The 17,740-nt window shown below is 44.1% G+C and overlaps 1 protein-coding gene across 4 annotated transcripts in view; it reads left to right on the forward strand.

The window, feature by feature from the left end:
• The window catches only part of TEAD4 (TEA domain transcription factor 4), a 76,374-nt gene that overhangs the window by 27,719 nt on the left and 30,915 nt on the right, over positions 1-17,740 (forward strand). For all 4 annotated transcript variants that reach the window (XM_043526185.1, XM_043526270.1, XM_043526222.1 and 1 more), the window contains one exon: positions 15,913-15,977. In XM_043526185.1, coding sequence (XP_043382120.1) covers positions 15,913-15,977 — 65 coding nt within the window. The remainder of the gene's footprint in view (positions 1-15,912; positions 15,978-17,740) is intronic.

Below are 17,740 nucleotides of genomic sequence, written 5' to 3' on the forward strand. Positions count from 1 at the left end.
TGGCGAATGTGCATAATGATGTATTATAACTCGTACATTACTGAAACAAACATTGCAGGAACACAGGTTTCTTTTCTCTAAAGGTGCTAATCTCCATTCTTAGAAACTACAAAACTCCAAGGCTAAATTCTCTAAATATTCTGTTTGCACTGGACATGCTGCAGCCTAGGGCTACAGGAACTGATCAGGACTTTTCCTAGAATTGTTCCTCCTCGTACCGCGGACTTCTGTGGCTCTGGGCAGGGGAACTGTGGGCAGGGACATTGTCTCTCCTGTGATTTCAGTGCTCCCTTTGCTAGAGCCCAGGCAATGAGGAGGAGGAAGACACCTGATTCAAATACAGAGGGGATAAGAACAAAACCTGGGGGATGGCAGCAGAGGAGATAGACAGGGACAAGGAGCCTGGGTGTGGAGGGGTGGAGACCAGTACTGGGTGGGCATGGATGTTGGGGGGGATTTGCAGTCAGTAGGGGTGTGGGTACAGATGGAATGAGGAGCTGGGGTGAGGGTTGATTAAAATGGGTGTTCTGGGTTTTTTAATTGATATTTTTTATTTAAATCAGATGGCTTTGATTTAAATTAAGTACTGGTTTATTTTTAAAAATAAACGTATTTAAAATTAAATTTGAATTTGACAATCTAGGTTAAGGCCTAAATTTATAATCTATTAAAATCATTTCAATTAAATACAAAAAATAATATTTGGCAGCACTTATTTGCTGCTAAGATTTAAAGAAAGTCAAGCCACAAAACTGATAAAGTCACTAGCTACTGCTCCAGGCACTTAGCCACTCTACATGTGCAAAGAGAATAGTTTCTTCATTTCAGTTTATTTAGCTAGTTCAGTTCAATGATTAGTTCATTCAAAGTTAAGAAACTAATTGGGAGCAAAAAAAGCAGGAATGCTCATTTTCCTCTTTCCATCTATGCAGTGGGACAAGACAACAACAACAACAATCTATGAGTAAAAACTAGGTGTGAGAGGCTGAGATCGACTAGTCTTAAAATCTCAAAGGATATAAACACCAGAAATAATCAATTCAATTCACTAATCAGTAAGGCTGTCAAACGATTAAAAAAGTTAATTGCGATAATTGCACAATTAATTGCACTGTTAAACAATAATAGAATACCATTTATTTAAATATTTTTGGATGTTTCCTACATTTTCAAATATATTGATTTCAATTACAACACAGAATACAAAGTGTACAGTGCTCACTTTATATTTATTTTTGATTACAAATATTTGCGCTATAAAAACCAAAATAAACAGTGTTTTTCAATTCACCTAATATAAGTACTGTAGTGCAATCTCTTTATCATGAAAGTTGAACTTACAAACATAGAATTATGTACAAAAGAAACCTGCATTCAAAAATAGAACCATGCCAATCAGTCCTACTTCTTGTTCAGCCAATTTCTCAGACAAACAAGTTTGTTGACATTTGCAGGACATAATGCTGCCCTCTTCTTGTTTACAGTGTCACCTGAAAGTAAGAACAGGCATTTGCCTGGCACTATTGTAGCCGGCATCACAAGATATTTACATGCCAGATGTGCTAAAGATTCATATGTCCCTTCATGATACATCCACCATTCTAGAGGATATGCGTTCATGCTGATGGCGGGTTCCGCTCAATAACAATCCAAAGCAGTGCGGGCCGACGCATGTTCATTTTCATCATCTGAGTAGGGTGCCACCAGCAGAAGGTTGATTTTCTTTTTTTGGTTCAGGTTCTGTAGTTTTTGCATCGGAGTGTTGCTCTTTGAAGACTTCTGAAAGCATGCTCCACACCTCATCCGTCTCAGATTTTGGAAGGCACTTCAGATTCTTAAATTTTGGGTTGAGTGCTGTAGCTACCTTTAGAAATTTCACATTGGTATCTTCTTTGCATTTTGTCAAATTCGCAGTGAAAGTGTTCTTAAAACGAACAATGTGTGCTGGATCATCATCCGAGACTGCTATAACATGAAATATATGGCAAAATGTGGGTAAAACAGAGCAGGAGGCATACTTCCCCAAGGAGTTCAGTCACAAATTTAATTAATGCATTCTTTTTTTAACGAGCATCATCAGCATGGAAGCATGTCCTCTGGAACGATGGCCAAAGCATGAAGGGGCATATGAATCTTTAGCACCTCTGGCACACAAATATCTTGCAACGCCAGCTACAACAGTGCCATGCGAACGCCTGTTCTCACTTTCAGGTGACGTTGTAATTAAGAAGTGGGCAGCATTATCTCCCGTAAATGTAAACAAACTTGTTTCTCCTAGCAATTGTCTGAACAAGAAGTAGGACTGAGTGGACTTGTATGATCTAAAGTTTTACATTGTTTTGTTTTTGAGTGCAGTTATGTAACAAAAAAACCTACATTTGTAAGTTGCACTTTCATGATAAAGAGATTGCACTCCAGTACTTGTATGTGGTGAACTGAAAAATTCTATTTCTTTTGGTTTTTACAGTGCAAATATTTGTAATAAAAATAATATAAAGTGAGCACTGTACACTTTGTATTCTGTGTTGTAATTGAAATGGATATATTTGAAAATGTAGAAAAACATCCAAAAATATTTAATACCTTTCAATTGGTATTCTGTTGTTTAACAGTGTGATTAATCGCGATTAATTGTTTTAAGCATGATTAATTTTTGAGTTCATCGCATAGGTTAACTGCAATTAATCAGTTTGTTTTAAATGCACAGCATATTTTGATAAATATAAATTTTGATAAACATTTTTTCTTATGTTTCCAGTTCATTTAAGGTAGTTTTATTCTTTTTTAAATGCTTGTTTGTGTATTTAATTGAATTTTGAATTTCCATCCAAACAGATCTTGACAGAAATGGTATAAAAAATTAATCATCTAGTAAATAAGAAATGCATCATCTGCCATTTTCTAAAATAAAAAAAATGTAAAAATGAAGAATCTGAATAAATGTAAGTTGAGCTATCTAATTGCTTAAATTAATGTGTCTAGCTATAATTAGATATACTTTATCCTTTTGCTTAACAAAAAGAAGCACCACATTGTATAATTATGTAATCATTGCAAATAAACGTTTTAATTGTTACCAATAAGAATCAACATTTCTGTAGGAAAATAACTAAAAAGTGCAAATATAAAACACTATTAACATGGATTAATTAAACTAAGGTTTCCTGTGTGCTGATTTAAATCATCATTAAAACAGGTGATTTAAACCACTTTGATTTAAATCAATCCACCCTGGATAGGGTGGGGAGTGGAGAACCAGAACTGACTGGGCCAGGTAGATTTGGGACAAGAAACCAGGGGCAGTGAGGGAGGAGATTTAGCACTGGGTTGAGTTGCCCAGGATGGAGACTGGGACTGGGATGAGGAACCTAAGGAGTGGAGACTGGCTCGGTGAAGAGCTGGGGGTGTGGTGGGAAGGAAGACTAGGATGAGGGGATGGGGAAGACAGGGCTGGCATGGCGGGGAGGCTGGAGGGGATGTGAGAGAAGAGATCAGGCTTGGGGAAATGAGGCAGTAAGGTCTGTGACCACGAGAGAACATTCCCCTGTAGAACTGGAATAGAACCCAGGATTCCTGAGTCTCAAGATTCCTCTGCTATCAGCAAATAGCTGTGAAGTCCAATGGCAAAGTATATGTCTCATCCTTCTCTAGTGCTGTTCCACCTAGAGAATATCAGCCTTCCACTGATAGCAGTCACTCTGCTAAGGCAAGTGGCAGAGGTCTGCGTGATGGATCTGTGCACAGGCAGCCTTAATTCTGGCATTTCCTAACTTTTGCATGCTTGACGTTGCACTCTTAATCATGTTCTTCTAACGTATTTGTGTGTGTCTGAAAGAAAGTAAATATTGGCCAGAGGCTGAAACAAAAAACAAACAAACAAAAAAAGTCCAAGTGAATATTTCTGATTACAAAGAGATGAGCAAATACTACTGTCTCTATAGGAAAGCAGTATCAAAATGACTCAAGCAAAACCGAGTAATTAAAAGCGATGTCTTACAAGCCAGGAGGTCCCTAGGGGAATCATGCAGTCTCTTTTCAGAACACATGTTGAGGATCTCAGAGGGTGAACCTAGATTCAGCATTCTTATCAGTCAAAGCCACAGTGGAAAGTTGACTTTAGCCAGGTGTTCTTTGGAAAATACCAAGTGGTGAGATAAGTAGGAACGTGTCATGTTGAACGATCAGGAGTCTGTCAGTGGGCAAAGAGCATATAGACATGATCCTCCGGAGCTAGGAGCTTTTGTAATTCCACACTGTGGTCAGGCTGTTCTGGGGAGGGGGAACAGCCTGTTGTATGAAAGAGGTCTTGATATTTATTTAATGTGTACTGAAGGATGCGGAACATAACTTCACAAAACCTTAATGGCATATTTAAATAGCAACATATCTGTATGTTGTAACACAACCACAGGGTAAGATAATATACCCTACCAACATTTCACCATCAACAGGGATATTTAAATTCTAATAAAGGAAGAAACCAATTAGTTAAAGAGATAATGTAATAAATTATTATATAAAAAAGGGAGAGAGAGAGTGTGTGTGTATATGTATATATATATATATATATATATATAAAACCAGAAAGAGTGACAAAATCCTCTCTCCAATACAGTACTGAGAATCTCAGTGTGGTAAAACTACAACCATTTAGTAGTTCTAAGCAGTTGCTTGTTCGCTGCTCTGTAACAAGCTCTGTATTGTCTCTGTGTGGTGAGGATCTATGGAACGAAACCAGGAAGGCTCCATGCAATTTGTGCTCAGACAGATGGTCTCCCAAGGCTGTTGGTCACTGGCAGAACTGGCTAAACCTCTGGGGCCCTCCTGCACCTGCTGCTGAAGGGTGTGCAGCTAGCAGCTGTTCCTTTTTAACTGTCACCTTGAACTTCTGACCTGTTTTCTGGGTAGTCCTCCAAATCCTCCCTTGCTGACTGCACACACTTGTCCATGATATGTCCTGCCTCCAGAAGGGATAGGGGACTCTGATCTGGAAACTGATGATGATCGGTTGAAACTACTCTACCTGGAATGACTTTCTTGAGCATTCATCATTCATTCCCCTGCAGTTCAGATTATATCACAATCTCAATCGACATCCTGTCTCTTCTCAGGAGTCAGACTTGAACCCTTAGATAGAAACACAGTGAAGGTGGCCTGCGCTTGATGAGAGCCTCCTACCAAATGGGAACGGTATCAGCTTGGTTAATTATTAGTGTTCTTTACATAGCCCCATTGCTGTGCATGGCAATTTACAAAAAGAAAAATAAAGAACAAGCGAAGCATCGGCCCTGAAGACCTGGCAATCTAAAATCACAGCCAGCTGCAGCACAGTTAACAGAGAAAGGGCCGGATTGTGTCTACAGTTTCACTCCACTGACTTATTGCTCCTCATATCTCAGGGGAGAGTTTGTCCAAAGAGTGTTGTGTAGACATGATCATTTGTTGTTCACAGAACAGGTGGCTTTTCAGAAGCAATGCGAAGGAAGTGGATTGAGGTGGGACTGTACTAGTCAGGAGACTGATCTGAACATAAAGTGCGGCTTGAAAGAAGGGGCAGGAAGCAAGAAGTGGGGGAAAAAGGTTGTAGGAGAGAAGCTTGGCTGGAGAGCAGGAGGAAATGAGGAGAGAATAAGATCATACTGTCATTTATGTACAGCACTTAGCACAATGGAGCCCTAACCCTTGATTGGGGCCTCTAGGGCTACTGTAGTACAGATAATACATTATCATAGAATCATAGAATATCAGGGTTGGAAGGGACCTCAGGAGGTCATCTCGTCCAACCCCCTGCTCAAAGCAGGACCAACCCCAACTAAACCATCCCAGCCAGGGCTTTGTCAAGCCTGACCTTAAAAACTTCTAAGGAAGGAGATTCCACCACCTCCCTAGGTAACGCATTCCAGTGTTTCACCACCCTCCTAGTGAAAAAGTTTTTCCTAATATCCAACCTAAACCTCCCCCACTGCAACTTGAGACCATTACTCCTCGTTCCGCCATCTGCTACCACTGAGAACAGTCTAGATCCATCCCCTTTGGAACCCCCTTTCAGGTAGTTGAAAGCAGCTATGAAATCCCCCCTCATTCTTCTCTTCTGCAGACTAAACAATCCCAGTTCCCTCAGCCTCTCCTCATAAGTCATGTGTTCCAGTCCCCTAATCATTTTTGTTGCCCTCCACTAGATGTTTTCCAATTTTTCCCCCTCCTTCTTGTAGTGTGGGGCCCAAAACTGGACACAGTACTCCAGATGAGGCCTCACCAATGTCGAATAGAGGGGAACGATCACGTCCCTCGATCTGCTGGCAATGCCCCTACTTATACATCCCAAAATGCCATTGGCCTTCTTAGCAACAAGGGCACACTGTTGACTCATATCCAGCTTCTTGTCCACTGTAACCCCTAGGTCCTTTTCTGCAGAACTGCTGCCAAGCCATTTGGTCCCTAGTCTGTAGCGGTGCATGGGACTCTTCCATCCTAAGTGCAGGACTCTGCACTTGTCCTTGTTGAACCTCATCAGATTTCTTTTGGCCCAATCTTCTAATTTGTCTAGGTCCCTCTGTATCCTATCCCTACCCTCCAGCATATCTACCTCTCCTCCCAGTTTAGTGTCATCTGCAAACTTGCTGAGGGTGCAATCCACACCATCCTCCAGATCATTAATGAAGATATTGAACAAAACCGGTCCCAGGACCGACCCTTGGGGCACTCCACTTGATACCGGCTGCCAACTAGACATGGAGTCATTGATCGCTACCTGTTGAGCCTGACAATCTAGCCAGCTTTCTATCCACCTTATTGTCCATTCATCCAGCCCATACTTCTTTAACTTACTGGCAAGAATACTGTGGGATACTGTGTCAAAAGCTTTGCTAAAGTCAAGGAACAACACGTCCACTGCTTTCCCCTCATCCACAGAGCCAGTTATCTCATCATAGAAGGCAATTACATTAGTCAGGCATGACTTGCCCTTGGTTAAATCCATGCTGACTGTTCCTGATCACTTTCCTCTCCTCTAAGTACTTCAGAATTGATTCCTTGAAGACCTGCTCCATGATTTTTCCAGGGACTGAGGTGAGGCTGACTGGCCTGTAGTTCCCAGAATCCTCCTTCTTCCCTTTTTTAAAGATGGGCACTACATTTGCCTTTTCCCAGTTGTCCGGGACCTCCCCCAATCACTATGAGTTTTCAAAGATAATGGCCAATGGCTCTGCAATCACATCCGCCAACTCCTTTAGCACTCTCAGATGCAGTGCATCCGGCCCCATGGACTTGTGCTCGTCCAGCTTTTCTAAATAGTCCCGAACCACTTCTTTCTTCACAGAGGGCTGGTCACCTCCTCCCCATGCTGTGCTGCCCAGTGCAGCAGTCTGGGAGCTGACCTTGTTCGTGAAGACAGAGGCAAAAAAAGCATTGAGTACATTAGCTTTTTCCACATCCTCTGTCACCAGGTTGCCTCCCTCATTCAGTAAGGGGCCCACACTTTCCTTGACTTTCTTCTTGTTGCTAACATACCTGAAGAAACCCTTCTTGTTACTCTTGACATCTCTTGCTAGCTGCAACTCTAGGTGTGATTTGGCCTTCCTGATTTCAGTCCTGCATGCCCGAGCAATATTTTTATACTCTTCCCTGGTCATTTGTCCAATCTTCCACTTCTTGTAAGCTTCTTTTTTGTGTTTAAGATCAGGAAGGATTTCACTGTTAAGCCAACCTGGTCACCTGCCATATTTACTATTCTTTCTACAAAGGTAGAAGGATAGGTAAAGATAGGTAGAAGGATAGGTAAGGATAATGATCTTACATTACAGATGTAGCATCTCCCAGCTAGAAAGAACGCATACATAATCTGAGATCCTTCTAGCTGAGAGATGCTAACTAAATCCACTAACAGTTCCCACCCGGTTTGTCCCAGTGTGACTTCAGGAGATCTCAGAACAGTCTTTGCACTGCCCTGCAGTTTTAGAATGCTCTGGCTACAGATTTCCGTGTTAGTTTGTTTGAGTGCTTTGTTGGGTGGGTTTATCTTGCAGTACTATGGCCTGAGGTATAGGGGCAGTATGCAGCAGGTATGGGCATCCCACTCATTCGCTGAAGATGAGATTGCACTTGGTGGGAAGGGGGGTGTAGAGCCATATTGCCTGGAGCTCCCCAGTGAATGGAGGAATAAGTAGACTTCTATAGTCCTTTAAAGAGTGCATCATGGTCCTGTGTGTAGGGGGTAGAGCAATGGTCCTGCCCCCAGTCCATCTTCCCTGTAATACATACTGTACCGTGGAGGAATAATTAGGGAGTAGTAGATGCAGTCCAGTTCTGCCTAGCCTTTAGGTGAGCTGTGCAAGCAGAGGAAGATCCTAACTCACTCCCCTCCCACTGTGCATCTCTGTGAGGGCTAGTCAGAGTCTAAACCTTAGGATCAGCTCTAAGCCAACATCATGCACTGCCTGGGGTTACTGAGAAACTCCCACTATTTGCAGGTTATTCCAACCCAGTCCATTAGGGGGTTTCTTGCACCTTCCTCTGAAGCATCTGGTGCTGGCCACCATCTGAGACCAGTGGTCTGATCTAGTATGGCACTTCCTGGATTACTAGCAATGTGTCTCAGGTTGATGTGGAAGAAGGAGGGGAATAAATATAGACCTTTCTAAGAGTAGCCCTTTTACAGAGGCAAGTGTGGCCCATTGTATAGATCATTAGACTGGGACTTGGGAGACCTGAGTTCTATCTCCCACCCTATCGCTGACTTGTTCTGTGACCTCAGGCAAGTCACTTTAACCACCCTTAGCCTCAGTTTCCCAAATGGGGATAAGTTATATTTATCCTCCTTTGTAAAGCAGTTTGAGATCTGCAGATTAAAAGTGCCGTGTAAGTGCTAAGTATTCTTTCTGAAGAGATGTGTCAAAACCTCTCTCTAGTGAGATGGCCTTGGCTCAGTATAACTTGAATGTCCTGCCTCATGAATGTCACCTACTCTTCTATGCCATTTCAGAGAAGTAAGGAGCACAGATCAGAGCCACGGACTTTGCACGAGCAAGAGATGAAAGCAAGTTTGTAGCGATAGTACTGAAGGTGCAGGTGGCACTGATCTCACATTTGCCAAGTTATATACCCTACATCAAAACCAGTGGGTCAGAGAATTTTTAAAGAAGTACCTGAGCAGCTTGCTGTGTTGATTGTTGGCCTCAAAACATTATTGCTAGGATTGAATGAACATAGGGACTCAGTTCTTCTCTTATCCCAGGAGCGGTGAGCCCTTCCTGAGGAGGGTTAGAGCTCATTAGAGCCATGCAAGGGAGCAACCCAGGAGTGAATGATCACAGAGATGGAATTCTGTTCTCAGAGCCGAATATAAAATTCCTGATGGTCCAGTACATGTGTTTATGCCAAAGGGGCTTATCCCCAATTAGTTAGTGTTGTGCTGGTGGCATTCTTTGATGCCCTGCAGGGATCAGAGTGAGGTTTCTGGGATTGATTTGGCCAGGGGCCAAGTATTTACAGTAAGGCCCAATAAAATGCAATGTGTTTTTCTATGGTGTGTCTCATACACAATGATCCCAGGATGGTGATCATAATGGTGATTTATTTAATAAGCAAGGACAATGTGCTTGTCACTGTAGGTGGCACAAAATAAAAACAGTCTTTTCCTCTGCAGAGCTCAATTTAATAGCAGTATACCACATAGTTTTCTTGACTTGCACATACAAGTAGTTTGTGTGTACAATAGTGCAGTAAGTTGTATCCTAGGTGACTGGGATTTCCTTGAATTAAATCATTAAGAGTTGAGATTGGTGTACAGAACCATCAGATATATTGAATACCTCTGCACTTCATAGTTCTCCGCGTATTACTGACTAAATTCCTAGATCCTGTCCCACTATGTATTGGGCTCAGTGTGAAACCATGTGTGGATTCCAACTTCTCTTTGATTGTTCCACAGCTTTGTTACAGGGGGGGATCCCCCTGGGACACCACAAATGCCTGTATAGCATGGAGTAGGCCATGGAGGATATTGGGGAACTAAAGCCAAATTTCAGGGTTGACGATTGAGGCTGGGAAAAGTGGGATGCTAAAGCAGTGGTGTTTATTTCTTTTATCGGCGACAGGATGGGGAGGCACGGGCCAGGGAGGAGAAATAGTTCCTGAGATGAGACTCGGGGAAAGCTGAGGAACCAGTTTGGCATAAAGAGACAAGGAAACTTTGCCACATTACGGTAAGGGCATCATGTGGGAAGGATCTAATAGCATAGAGAAGGGGTTGGTGAAGAGAAAGAGTGGAGCCCAAACTAAGAAGTAATGGCAATGAGAGGGGAGATAACGTGAGGGACCTTGGAGACTAGGAAGTAGATTTTGTGCTAGATGCTGAAATGAGCAGCAAAGACCTCTGAGGACAGGAGTGCTATGTTCCTGCTTTTGGGCGGGGGAAGGAGCCAAGGAGGTGCATTTTGAACAGTCAAGTTTGCATGCAGGGCTGGGGGAAACCATGGAGGAAGGAACTACTCTAGCCAAGCCAGTAGACTTAGGGATGAATAAGTGCTTTAGCAGAAGAGCTGCCACAGACACAATCTTGACAGAGACCGAAGTTGGAAGGGATGGGTAGATTTACGGAACTGGGGTGTGTAGAAAGCAAAGTGGCAATTTGGGGTTCGGTCAGAGTAATGAACCCTACTGTACAATGGCAGCTCTGAGCAACTATAAAGCTGTCCCCCTCTTGTGGTTGGAAGAGAGACTACAGGGGTGTCTATGTATATGTAGGTTTCAGAGTAGCAGCCGTGTTAGTCTGTATTCGCAAAAAGAAAAGGAGTACTAGTGGCACCTTAGAGACTAACCAATTTATTTGAGCATAAGCTTTCGTGAGCTACAGCTCACTTCATCGGATGCATCGATGAAGTGAGCTGTAGCTCACGAAAGCTTATGCTCAAATAAATTGATTAGTCTCTAAGGTGCCACAAGTCCTCCTTTTCTTTTTATGTATATGTAGCCGAGTCATGTGGCGTCTGAGGGCCAAGGCATGTACAGTAAAGGAAACACCAAGCTGTACTGAGGTGAGGACATACAGTAGCTATGTGATTAAGTTTCACCTCCTCCTAAGGGAGTGTCTGGCTGTGAATTTAGCACTGAAGGGAGGGACAATACAGATTTTTGTGAAGTCTGAAAGAAGCTGGATGTGTGTGAATTTTGACCTCATTAATTTAGTGTTTAGAGACTCAGACTCCGCTGGAGAAAAGCCAATTAGGAGACCTTAGGGGTGACTACACTGCAATTAGACATCTGCGACTGGCCCATACCAACTGACTAGGGGCTTGTACAGCTCAGGCTAAGGGGCTGTTTAATTGCGATGTAAACATTGAGGTTCAGGCTGCAGCCCAAGCTCTGGGACCCTCCCACCACGCAGGGTGCTAGAGCCCAGGCTCCTGCTGGAGCCCAAACGTCTACACTGCAGTTAAACAGTCCAGTAGCTGGAGCCCTGCGCACCCGAGTCAGCTGGCATGGGCCAGCCTCGGGTGTCTAATTGCAGTGTAGACGTGCCCTGAGCGTGGGGGAATGTTAGAGCTGAATCAAGGCAGAGGTATCTGTAACAGGGTTTTGGTAGGAGTGGGACATGTCTGTGGTGGAATTTTCACTGCGGCTGAGGGTGCTCTTAGTGAGGACATCAGTGCTGTGCGTGTTGAGCTGATGGAAGTTCTGTAAAAAGTAGGAGCTAGTGGGGTGAAACAGGCAGAAAGGCTGACTCAGGGAAGGGGTTAGAGAACCATCTGTATAGGAAAGTGATACGCAAGGTTAAATTCGGAAAGGGGGAAGGCAAGTGGGGAATAGCTAGAGGAGAAGAGAGATGCGGCCAAGGGCTAAAACTTTAGTGGAGAAGTTCCAGCCAGACAAAGGGGAGTTATGGGGTGAAAACAGAAGAGCGAGGATGCACTGGATCATGGTGGGTAATATCAAGCAGTCAGGAGGGCGGGAGCCAGGGCCAGAGGAGAGAGCAAGACCACTGACTATTTAGAAAGGGCAGTTTCAGTGGTCTGGAAGGAGAAGAAGCTGGACTGGAAGCAGTAAAGGAGACTGTGCTGGGAGATAAGAGGAGAGGAGGCTTTTCCCAGGACTTTGGTAGGAAATGGAAGGTGGGACAATAGCCAATGAGCGGGAGAGAGTCTAACGATGATGGCAGTGAACTTAGTATCAGGGAAGATATCAGTGAGTGGTTAATTGTTGCAGTGATCTTGCTGGGGAGGAAGGACTATGCAGTAGATAGACAAGGTGAGTGGGTCTAGGATTGGCATATGAGGCACTGTTTTTAAAAAGATGATGCCCAAGAAGGCATCTACTATAACGGGAAGGAAAGAGGAAAGGAATGAGCGGGATGAAAAAAGAGGAAGGCAGGGAAGCAGACCTGAGGCAGTAGATTTGACAGTGATGATTTAGCTAGATTCTCTTCCCCATGTTAGAATTTTGTCTAGGTCATGGCCCGACAGAACCTGGGACTAACTCAATATTTAGTTTTGTTTCGTGCTTATAGCGCATTGAAAGGCGCAGGTGTTGTACTGCATGTCTGTAACTTCCTAGTGGCTTGATTTATTTGCGGCAGTCAGTTTCCAGCGTGTGCAATTCTTGGAGGAGATGTTTTTGTGTTTTGTAATCAACAGTTAAGTAAATAAATATGAAGTCCAGAAAACTGTGACATCCCATTAGCCATTCATTAAAATTATACCACCAGATTGAAAAGATGGGGCAGATAATTTCCCTACGTCTGATTTACTTAACCCCTTTTGGGATACTGCTAGGTCATCACTGTCAGAGATCGCTTACCCATGCTGCTCATCAAAGTACGTCCCAATGCAAATATTCTTTTCTTGCCTTTGGAATGGACCAGATTGCACCAAGTAGCAGGTTTTTTTACACCATTTTACAGTAGTGACTGTCTGCAGAGACCACCGTTCACTCCTACCCGGTACAGAATAGACTCTCTGGTCCCCCATTTTCTCCTTTCTGTGAGCATGTGCTCTCTGATACACAGGATTTATCACAGGCTAGTGGGGAAAATTTCTATGAGAGTGCCTTGTACAAGCAATATTTTGTCACTGGAAGACAGCAAAGAATAGCTGAGAAATTGGATTGGGACATATTTCTCATGGCTTAGGGGCCTGCTTTGACTTCTTCTGCAGTGATGACTTCTTCATCTGTGAAATGAGCACAGTTAGGAATGGGGAATTACAGATGCTTTGTGCTTCTCTTAGGAAAACCTTGGTGGAATTTATTGAATCCAAGTAGCTGCAATCTGGAGTGAGATGGGACGAGAGACAGATCTAATGCTGCTACACGGATAGAGGTCTAATACAAAAGCAGAAGGCAAACCTGCTTCAGATGCACAGGGCTGTAAAGAGAACAACAAGCAGAGCAGGAACCTGAGAGAGACTCTTTCTTGCACTCTCTGTTTTTTCATCCCATGCCTCCAAGGGGAAGGCTTCAGGGAGGATAAAGGGCTTTCTGGCGGTGGGCTGCAGTTGGTATGTTGGCTAGAGCTTCATGAAATCCAATGCGCAGTTCAGACAGAGGAGACACAACTGTTGGTAGATTCCCGTGACTGTGGCAGGCCTCAACGGGAGTTATTCTAAGAACACAACATGCGATCGGATTACTGAGCTCTAAAAAATGAGCCATCTGACAGTGTGCGACAGCTCCCAACCCATTCCAGCCAAGTGAAGACAGGGCATGAGGCTTTGAATATCCTGCAGCCAGGTTTGTGATGGAAACAAACCGCCCTCCCTAGACAGTGAACCCACAAACTTCTAGAAATCCCTCACATGCGCACCTCTGGCTTTTAACAGGGGAAACAACAGATTTTTAGAATTGGCTTCTCCTGGAGTTATGACCTTGTGTTCTTTTAATATGTTCCCGTTAGGGATGTTCTCAGGTTTAGCACCCTCCATAATTCTGTCTGTCCCTAGGTTGCTAATATCTTTGCATGGTCACCTGCATTTGCTACTGGAGCCTTTAGCAAGTAATGCACCCTGCTGCCTTTCTGTCTCCTGGCTTCAGGAAGAGGAAGGTGAAATGAGGTAATGAGAGATGAGAAATGGAAAGCAAAGCATGGAAGCTGGAAAAGAGGGTGACTGTGATTGGATACAAAAGAGCTAAATCCTGCACCAGCTTCTGCGACTTGACCGACTGTAATGGAATTGCATAGGGTCTACATCAGTGCAGAATTTGCCCTGGTTTGTCAGTGATGGTCTCCGTGATATCTGTGAAGGGATTGGGCTCACTTTGTGTAACCCACGGACTTGAATGGAGTCACACCATAGATACATTTGCCCCATAAAGTTTATTTTCGCTAGTTTGTGATTGTCTGAAATTCTACTTGTAAAATTCTCACTGGGTCAGTTCTCCCTTCCTCTCTCTTTCACACCCCATTCCTCCTTCTCTGCAGCCCACCCCCTCGGTAGATATACGCATTCCCTCACACTTCATTAGAGACAAACAGGTTCTGAGGAGCTCACTTTGTTCTGTCTAGCTTCCATTGTTCACCATTGTCAGATTGTCTTTCTCCAGCTCTGGGCCACGCCAGCATTCTGGAAGTAGCACCCCCGGCTCTGGCATTGCTCGGTAAATGCAAATCTGTGAGGCTACCGGCCTGAGTCAGCCAGATGGAGGCTTTGAAAAGCCATAAATATTATTCTTGGCACTAGAGAAAGGTCGGTTATCAGGCTGATGTTGACATCTCACTAGCAATTGGTCTCAGCTTCGCAGAAATGGCTATGCTGGTTGAAAAACAGCCAGGTGGTAGGTAGTCTGACAGCATCTGCTCCCATCTAACTCTCTCCTGGGCCTGTCACTGCACTAGCTGGCACTGTGAGAATCGGAGAAGTCAGCAGCACTATACTGGGCATCAAATAATTCCATCTTTGTGCGTAGCAGAGCAGGGAAAACTGGAAAATCCATGCGGCTAAGGGCCTGCTCCTGCTCCCAGTGAGAACAAGGGGAGCCTCTCTAACAATATGAGCAGGGAACGGATTGAGACTTAAGTGGACAGAGTGCTGGAGACAGCCATGTCTGTGCTTCGTTACATTTCATGAACATAACGTAAACCATCCTGTGGCTGCAGCTCCCTCTGTCAACATCAACTAAAAGGGACATGGAAGAGACACCAAAAAAGGTGTTTGTGCCCTTTGTTGTGGCTTTAGAATTTATAAAGTTTGGATTTTTTAATTTTATTATTAAAAAAAAATTCTTCATGTTTTTACTTTAGAAATGTCAAGATTAAGTGTGGTCCTCCCATGGTTCTGCTGGAGGTCTCCTTGAAGGACTCAGGGACCTAGAGTGAGAACTTTCTCAACCTGTCATGGAAGGGCCCGGGTATTGAATTTTTGAGAGAGAGCGAGCTTTTCTCTGAATTGTTTATCCACATGTTTGAGTTAAGCAGGTGTTTAAAAAAACCCAAACCAAATAACCCATCTCCCCAGAGAGCTTTAAACCACCTAAATAAAATATCTCTTCCCCTCTCAATGATCATTGTTTTGATATTTGTGATGTTCTAATCCCACTTTTCCAAGCATTCATGCAGCCTTCCATGGCAAACAAGGCAGACAGGACCTGAATTTTTAAGGTTCAATAAAAAAAAGAGCAAGAAGAAAACCCCTCAGAACTTTATTGGTCACAACCAGCCATTAAAAGGACACAAACCTGGAACTTTTAGAGATCATTGTAAATTGCACACAGGCAATATGGGGAATAGAATTTTCAGTCCAGACTTCTTCTCTTTAAACACTGGCCTCTGCAACATGAACTAAATGAGAACATTCCTGACCTAGGGGTTAGCATTAGGGCTTATCGCCTCCCTGCAGGCCGCTATAGATAGAAACGTCCAGGCTACATCTTCTTGCTGAGATCATGTCTCTCTAAACTTTGGTTTGAATTATTTCCTTGTTCCAGGCCGAAATGAGCTGATTGCCCGCTATATTAAACTGAGAACAGGGAAAACGCGCACAAGGAAACAGGTAGGTGTGAAGTTGACTGTGTTACACTGGCTGCTCTGTTTGTGTCCCGAGGGATGGAGAGGGCTTGTGTGAACTAACTGCCTCTCTGCTGGCTGCAGTTAGTCTCTGCCTTTTGGAAAGAGATCATCACAATCTGCTGGGTAATGAGAGCTGTGAGTTTAGTCAGTCTGAGTGTCTTCAGATTGGACTGTAGCACTACCACACAGTGACACAGGAAACTTCCTGCAGTGACACATTCAGAGAGATATTAATTGTTACATTTTTGGGTTAGTGAGAAAGGTGAGGCCGGGGTAGTCAGTAGGCGGACCCCGGGCCAAATCTGGACCACCAGAAGCTTTTTAACAGTCTGTGAAATCTTTTTATTTATTTATTATTATTGTAGTTATTTTTGTATTATTTTCTCTGAAGTTTGGACCTCCAAGAAATGCCTTGACCAAGACAAGACCTTGACAAAAAATAATTGATTACCCCTGGCCTTGGTGTATGGTGCCTTCTCCCCCTCCTTGTCAGTTATTGGAAGTTGTTACCATCTAATGGGTTACACGTATGAAGGAGTTTGCAGTCTCAGTACCGTTCTCTGTAGACAAGAGTCCATCACCGTAATTGGTCGTCTTTTGGGCCATCTCACTCGAAAGGCCAAAGAATGAGTAGCCCTAGGAACAGAACTCCTACAGATGGTCCTTCCAGGTCAGGGATTAAAACACAGGGGTTTGGGCTGTTTAGAATAATGTGCCATTGCTGGAGACACACACAGGACTTCAGGTCTCTAGACCTTTCGGTCGAGAACCTTTCAGGCACACACGAGTTCAGAGTTAGCATTAGCTTCTCTCTTAAACCCACTGCTTGATAAAGAAGCTGGGCAGAGTCTCAGCCCTCATCTCTCTCAGCTTTATGATGATGGCCGTGTGCCTGTTATCGGTATTTACTGATTTTTCCCGGAACCATTCCCGGGTTTTTGAAAAAGCCAGTTTTGTGGTTTTATTGACTTTTCACCCAAATTTTGGCTGTTTTGGGACCCGGGGATTTTTTTGCAGGGGAAGAAGACAAGGCCATGCTGAAGGGCTGGGGTCAGCAGAAGGCTCTCCCTGGCAGAGGAGATCAGTATTCACGGCTTGCAGTCTGCCAGTCCTCTCCTGATCCCAGCCTTTAGCGCAGCCCCAGTGCACAGAGCCCCATCAGCTGCCTCTGCTAGACAGAGCCCCCTGCTGACCCTGGCCCTTCAGTGCATTCCCGTCAGCTTCCTCTGCACAGTGGGGGAGCGAGACAGGCAGGGAGCCAGGTCCCAGCAGCGAGACTGCCCTACCGCTGCTGGGAGTGGAAGGCTTCTGCAATTTCTACGTGGTGAGTGTCCCTGCCCCCCATCCCCTCTGAGTACTGGGCACCCCTCCTGCCCTCTGCCTACTGCCCCTTGTTTATGGTTTTCACTGGTTTTTAAATAAAGCCCAATAATTTCCCAGGAAATAAAAATAAAAATGGCAAATGAAGGGCCTTCGGTATAGCCTAAGGTGGGAGGAGGGAAAGTCAGGTGAGTCAAAGGAATTTATAAAGGCTGGAGAGGAGGGATTTAGGTATGAACTCACTTTGGGAAGTGTCCCTTCTACCTGGACGAGGCCATAACGTGGTACCATAGAGAGAGAGGTCTGTGACATGTAAGCAGGCTCCTTAAGCCCTGTAGGAGAAGGGCTGTGATTTCACAGGGCCCTTTGGGTCAGTGGAGACCTCTAATTTGACACCTATTCTTAGCCCCTGCAGCCTGATCAGAT

Source organism: Chelonia mydas, chromosome 1 (assembly GCF_015237465.2).
Source record: "Chelonia mydas isolate rCheMyd1 chromosome 1, rCheMyd1.pri.v2, whole genome shotgun sequence".
Taxonomy (NCBI): Eukaryota; Metazoa; Chordata; order Testudines; family Cheloniidae; genus Chelonia; species Chelonia mydas.